The sequence below is a fragment of the Pomacea canaliculata genome, linkage group LG9, assembly GCF_003073045.1.
Source record: "Pomacea canaliculata isolate SZHN2017 linkage group LG9, ASM307304v1, whole genome shotgun sequence".
NCBI lineage: Eukaryota > Metazoa > Mollusca > Gastropoda > Architaenioglossa > Ampullariidae > Pomacea > Pomacea canaliculata.
Genome location: NC_037598.1, coordinates 19,624,309 through 19,631,673, shown reverse-complemented (window position 1 = coordinate 19,631,673; position 7,365 = coordinate 19,624,309). Strand labels below are relative to the sequence as shown.

Sequence of the window (7,365 nt, the reverse complement as noted above, 5' to 3'; positions counted from 1 at the left end):
AGACTAATTCGTGTAAGATATCTTTTTCAAAGATTTGGTTTCTATTTGGTGTTAATATAATAACCCCCAAATTTTAGTGACCAGAGATCTCTGGGTTTAGCAAAGGGGAGAAACAGATTGTTTATTTGCTATTTAAAATGAAAACACCAGGAACCGAGTGATAAGTAAATATTCAACAGTGGCGGAACACACTCGCAGTCCACACTGAGCCTTTCTTGCACATAGTAATTCTTGCGTGGTAATTCACCGGGTCTAAAGGTAATTAATTGTCAACAGACCATAAAAGGAAGTCAGGACTGTTGGTCTTTCCCATCCCACCACCCCAAGTTTCCACTTCTATAGAGAGCTGCAGCTTCGTATAACAGAGATTTTGTCTCAACACAATTTTTGATACTCCATGTTTTACATTTCGGTAAAAGATAGGAGTTAAAAGATTGAAGATAACAGAAGGTAACAGACTGACGGTAAAAGATAGCATACGATAAAAAAATAAAAGAAAGGTAAAACGGTGTCATAGCCCAGCTATGATGAAGGTAGTGAAGTGACTCTACAGCACATGACATTCAGCTTTTTTCTTTCTGATAGCTTTACACTTACTGACCCGTGTAGCCTTGATCATACCAGCGACCTTTCGTCTGCACCAAGGCCGTTGCCATAAACTACAGGTACCTTTGTTTCGTGACTCACTCAAAGACCAAGTATAATTAATCTTACCTAACTTACTGTCATCCTTAAGACAGTCTTGACTTCTTATCTCGCCACTCGTTAGTACCACCTTTTGCCATACTTCATGGCAGAAGGGAGTTTCCCCAAAGTTATTCCTAGTTATGGATCATAGACCCTTGTTATGTCACCAACATAACTTTTGCTCAACATTGGGGTTAGAAGGTTTGTGACGAGATAGCATATTTGATCCTTAAGCCATTGGCTGAGCAACATCTGCGGGGGAAAACAAGCGAAGAAAAACAATTTCCTGATCCCGGAGCCCGCTTTTTTGGTCAGTCGTCGTTTTTTTTTTCTTTTTCCACACACGCAAATGTCCACTCACATGATAGCGCATCCTTTCAAACAGCTTAAATTTTCACAGTTACATATATACACATGCACGTATGCAGTCATGCAGTTAACGTCACGTGACTTTCATGCCACCAAAAAAAGATGACTGCGACGGCAGAAGCGTTTTCTTCTTTGCACGAATCCAGCAAGGGTGTCTTCAAAAGCCCTGACAACAGTGTCGGCAAAATGACTACACATTGCTGACAGAATGTTAATCCTCAGTTTGGTTTGCCGTGTCACGAGTACTGTCAGGTTCCAAGAAGACGTTCAAAGAAAAAAAAAATAATGATAGCAATGAAAAAGATAACAGTTCACCATTGCCTGTTGACGAACCTCATATCTCGTCGAAACGGTTCTACTTTCCCGTTGTGGAACAAGTAAAGTTCTTGGTCCGTGTTCCGGAGGAAGGCAGCGATCTTCCCCAGTCCACTTTCCGAGATGACCAGCACGTCACACGTGGACAGCGCAGTCTGCTCCACGATGACGTGTCCAAAACCAGCACATGCGTCACTTCCTTTCGACTTGTCGACGTGAGTGATCGGCCCTGGTATTGTTATGACGAGATTGGGGAACTTCGCTTGGCCTAACTCCACCACCTGGGGTGCGGATTGGGGGTGGGGACGGGAAAGAAAGTTTTTTTTACTAGAAATATTTATGTCAAATATTATTCCTTCTTTCATATTATTGACGAGGATGAATAAATAGATAAATAAACAAACAAATGAGAATTTTTGTCTTCCCTGTCCTCTCTATTTGAAATATTATTTGTAATGCTTGTTACCCTAACAACAAAGATCTGTGAAATTAATTGTTGAGTTCTACTATGTTTCATTCCTTCTTTCTTTTTTCGTCTGATTTCAGACCTACATGTATACATACCTAAAAGATCGCAACAGCTATACCATAATCTGAACCCAGGACAACCAATCCTCACTATATTGGTGACAGGAGCTAACCGTTACGCCACCCGACCGCCCAAACTTAGTCAAAGGCAAAGCACAGCAGCAACATTTCAAACAGTACGCTTCAATTTCTTTGTTAAATCAGTCGATATCCGTTCTTACCTTTTGGGAATCGGAACTGAAATACATTCTGTACTTGGTCGAATCGTTATATCTGGACAAGAAATCCATCAGGTTTTCCACGTTGGCCATGGAGTTGAAGGATTCCGAATCATTGTAGTCTTTACCTGCACCTCCCATGCGCACCTGGGCGCACACTAGCTTAGTGTCGGGGGATCGTGACTCCATGGCAACATCAAGGGTCTTACGTAATCCAGAGGACAAAGTGAAGAGTTTGCCCAACGACTTTCGGTAAATCTCAGGCACGGAGGTCTGGAAAATTACAGAGTTAGAGCTCTGAATTTCATCAGCACGAAAATATTATTTTTGGATGTGTGTGTGTGTGTGGTGTATGTGTGTTGATTGATAACCGAATGTTACGCTCTTTTTACATGACACTATCGAAAACTATTACCACAATCCTGTCAATCTAAAAGGGTAATTAATGAGTATTGTAGCTGGATTAAAAATGCTTCGAGCAGTTTATGGTAAACGAATTTCACATCATGATGAGGATTACGATGGTGCTGTCATACTCGTGGCAGTGGCGGTTGTGATGGGACTGGTGGTGACAATGATAGCCGTAGTAATGATGATGAGAATGATGTTGTTAAACGCAGTAAGAAGTTATTTGTTGGAAAAGCTGTCACATTGAAAACTACGGCAGGCTAGTGAGGACCGCTACTCCTTCAGTAAGACAGAGCCTAATGCCTAATGCTTATTCAATGCGGATTATATAAGCACATGGTCAATTCTTTTCTCCCTAGGTGCCCCTCTTAACCGGTCAAATATGGACAAAGGTCTTTCGTGACTGTTGCATAAAAATGTCGCCCAACGTGGTCAAACATTTGTCCCTTTTCCTCAGCTTAGAACAGCTAGAAGTTAAAGGGCATTGTGCATCCACGCTCTGCTGCTTTTATTCCTTTCATTTAAGCCATTTACAGTCAACTGACTAGTGGATGAAAACTCGTTAATTTCGTGCAGATTTTCCCATCCTATTAATTGTATTTTCTAATAATAGTTGTTTATAGTGTCCTGTTTTCCTGACATGCCTGGCCTTTGTCGACTTGTCTGTCTTCAATTAATTTCTGTTTAGTTTTTAATTATCACATCATCATCATCTATGGAAGAGCTTGTTATCTACCTCGTTCGAGAGCAAAGGAACTGTCTTGGCGAGAGGATGCTTCTTGAGCTCGTTCACCGAGTCCATATTGGCCGTGATGACCACATAGTCGGCGTCCATCTCTGGGATGGACAGGTCGCCTTTCTTGAGCAGCTTGTCCACGAAGTTCAGGCCGTGACCGTCTATTGCCTCGATCTCCTTGATGCTGTGACCTTTAGTTTCGCCAGGTCTCATCAGCCAGTCGACCTTTGTGGCGCAAGAATACATTAAAGAGTAGGGAGAGCAGCAGTTAAAGCTTTGTAGAAAACAGAAAACACCATTCGAAACATCATCGACTCAAGCTCTATGGATGGCAGAAAAATGGGATAAATATTTTACACAAGTTATTCGTTTTTTTAAATTATTGAGCACAAGATAGAACATCGCAATCTATTGGCGGTTAAGCTGAATACACAGCAAATGACATCACACCTCAAAATACCTCGTTGGGTACGAGAAAGAACTGCAGGTCACAGGGTCTGGGCATGTCAATCCTGAACTTCCGGTTCATCATGAGGGCAATCAGGTAGGTCACGACGATCCCCTTCTGTCTGTCTGCCCAACCGCCGCACACAGTGATTTTGCTGCAAACGTTGCCATAGTTACAATCTCAATTTACGTTTTTTAAAAAAATATTCCAAATCTTTTCATTGTACTGAGACGAGGTTATGTCGTGTACTTTTTAAATCTAGATGTATATACACAAGTATGTGTGTGTCTCACAAACCTTCTGTTTTAGTTTTAGCTGGGAAAGGGATAGGAAATGGAGAAGGAGGGATGAAGGCGAGCAAACGGCGTGTTTGTCTGCCTGATGAGTCATGAGATGGCTGAGTTTGTAATTAAGGTCGAAATGTGAGGGTAGGGAGGAATGAAAATGTGTTTAGTTCTGCTTTGTTTTAATCGTGTGGTGGTCTCTCCCTTGACTGGGCCAGGGAACGCGATAGTCTCCTATGTATGTAAAAGTCTTTTAGAGTGAAATTTTTCAAATTAAACATGTTGAGATGAGTCGGTGTCTATGCCCATGTTTGTTTAAAAACGGTAGTTGATGCATTTTGGATGTCTGTAAATTAATGGGGAGTTTTTGTTTTGATAAAGTGATCTGCGTTTTTTTCTGTATGATGTAAATAGCTGCCAGTGACAGGAGTGGATACTCTTGTAATCTTTTGATGCGGAGGCTTCATGAGGGACTGCGTCGTCGGAAGTGAATGAACATTGGAATTTTGACTGGAGAGGGAACTATAATAGAGTGTTTGGACTTTGCGCTATTTAAGGACTTTAGATTATATATATATAAACGTCTAATATTTTAATTGCTTGTAGGTGAAAACTTTTTCTCAAATTATATTTATCTTCAAATTCAACTGTTTTTGTGCTTTATTATATAACCTTGTCTGAAAGTTACTGTAGAGTGTAGGTGACAGTGTGCGTGTGTGTCGTTGTGAACGAATGAAAAATAGAAGATTTGTAAAAGGAGATTTTTTCAGCATTAAAAAAAAAAGAGATAGAACCTGCTGCAAAATGCCTAGCTATTCTAAATAAATCCATTTTCAACACTAGAGAAGCATCCAGCTTGCCCGGAATAGAATAGAAAAAAGCACAATATTTAACCAAATGGAACATCGCCACACTAGATTTTGACACTATCAACCACTCTCTGCTCCTTCGTAGATTACACACCCTCTACGGAATTTCTGGACCTGCACTAGTGTGGTTCAACTCTTATCTCACTGATAAGAAGCGATGATTCGTTGATGATCAAACATCTCGCCCTGCTCCACTTTCTTGTGGCGTCCCTCAAGGCTCAGTACTCGGCCTAGTTTTGTTCATTCTGTATTAAAAAACCATTTTTATATTACATCCAGTCACAAGATTTCTCACAATCGTATGCTGATGGCACGCAGCTGTACTGCTCCACTCCACCTGCTGAGTCTCACACTGTTACTAGCACTATAGAGGTCTGTATCAACGATGTCAAGGACTGGATGGTGTCAAACAAACCTAACCTCAATGATAATAAAACGGAAGCCCTCCTATGCTGGAGAATTAGAAATCCATCTTCACTCGTTTGTCCACCAAGTCACATCAAGGTGGACGAAACCAACATCACCTTTCGTCATCCACCAGGATCTGAGATTCATTGTCACTGCAGACAGGACTCTTGCTGGACAAGTCACAGCTTTCTGTCAGTCTGCCTATTATGATAAACAAGTTACAGCTCTCTGTCAGTCTGCCTATTATGATAAACAAGTTACAGCTGTCTGTCAGTCTGCCTATTATGATAAACAAGTTACAGCTGTCTGTCAGTCTGACTATTATGATAAACAAGTTACAGCTGTCTGTCAGTCTGACTATTATGATAAACAAGTTACAGCTGTCTGTCAGTCTGACTATTATGATTTGTCACCTGCCCTGATTATTTCTCTGAACTGCTCTTCCCATACGTCCCAGCTAGACAACTGGATCCGCTCTTCGTCTCTAACTATTCTTGTCACAAAAACAACAATATGGCCACAGGATTTTGTGTAGAAAAACAATGGAACTCTCTGCCTTTCCATATTCGCCACCTACCCACTATTGAATCCTTTAAATGTGAGCTAAACACGTACCTCTTCCTCGAGCATTACTCTTAACAACGGTCCACACAATGTTAGTCCTTCTCCCCTTTTCCTGCTTATTGATTCTGTAACGATACTCGCAGTCCTGAGAACCCTATCAACTGGTTATATTGTCGTCTTTGAATTTTCTACCCGATTTGAGATAAGCCGTATAAATTAAGTAATGGGTACATAAAAAAGCTGTAGTGTATTGGAGCAGCAACGTCACTGTTTTACGAATTCAATGCAAATGCAATCAACTGTTCCTTGTTCCATGCGCGTGTGTGTGGAATATCTCAAAAGCTTAATAAACCTGATTCATTGGTGCAAAGACACTATCTACTAAAGCACTATCCCTCCTTCCACTTGGCAATCCATAGGACGTGCCAGCCAGAAATGGTATTCACTAGCATTCCCATAACAAGTATGCACACATCAGCATTTGCTGTCCTCCCAAAGAAGATAATTGCTTGTCAGAGAGTCAGGATGACAGCCACAAAGCTCATGCAGTCAAGACAGTTCCGATCGTGGATTGTAGGATCGAATCTCGATACACGTAGAAAGAAATTATGTATTGTACTTAACAAGACATATCAACAGGGTTCCATAATATAGCTATAGTTTCTGAGCAGATAAAAGCAAAAAAAAAAAAAACCAACAACAAAAAAACAAAAAAACAAACAAACAAAAAAAAAACAACAATCAAATAAATAAAAAATAAAACTAAGTAAATAAACAAATACAGAAAAAATGTAAAAAAAAAAAAAAGAATCAAACAAAAGCAGCAACTCACTTGCAAGAATACACAATAAAGCGACTGAGAGACTTAGTTGAATTGATTCCAGCATTCTGCGATGAATTGTCGGCTTGAAAATCGTTCTGTCCTTGATCTGAATGTACAGGTACAAGCGGTTGTGGCAGATGGGTTTCCGATTGCTGCACGATGTAGCCATTGTACAGAAGGACCAGAGCCACAGCCGGCAACAAGACGAACAGAACCTTCCAGGACTGCAACAGCCATTTCCGAACCAACGGTAGGCAGCGGGTGCCTTGTCGACCCCCGGGCATCTTGTTGTAATTTTCCCGTTGCTCTGAAGAGAACCTGCTGTCAGAATCCTGCATCGGGGGCAAGAAAACAGGCCACGGAACTTGGACACAGTTCTGTCGTCGTGTCGTCCGTGATTGACCTGCAGTACTTGCACTGGGAGTGACAAGCTTCGCGTTATCAGTGTCATAGGTCAAGACATCATGTGGACCGCTCATGTAGGTCTCGTGACTTTCCCTACACAGGAGAACGCAAAACCAAAATTTTGTTCATCAAGATGTATCCATGCAAGTATATATTTATTTGTGTGTTTCTGAATTTTTGCATTGTGCCTTAACCTCTATATATGTGCCATTATTTCATTATATATCATTATTAAAAAAAATATAATAAAGCTGTAAAGCTATTTTGTCTCAGGTGAAATGGAAGTTTTCGGGATGTGTGTGT

General features: G+C 40.9%; 1 protein-coding gene across 1 annotated transcript; it reads right to left on the bottom strand.

Moving 5' to 3' along the window:
- Window positions 1-352: 352 nt before the first annotated feature.
- Window positions 353-7,160, bottom strand: LOC112572042. Its single transcript, XM_025251549.1, has 5 exons — window positions 6,667-7,160; window positions 3,722-3,863; window positions 3,262-3,486; window positions 2,121-2,390; window positions 353-1,652 (listed from the first exon to the last, which is right to left on the bottom strand). Exons 1-5 carry the CDS (start codon window positions 7,134-7,136, stop codon window positions 1,368-1,370), a joined length of 1,392 nt encoding a protein of 463 aa, XP_025107334.1. The 5' UTR covers window positions 7,137-7,160; the 3' UTR covers window positions 353-1,367.
- Window positions 7,161-7,365: the final 205 nt, after the last annotated feature.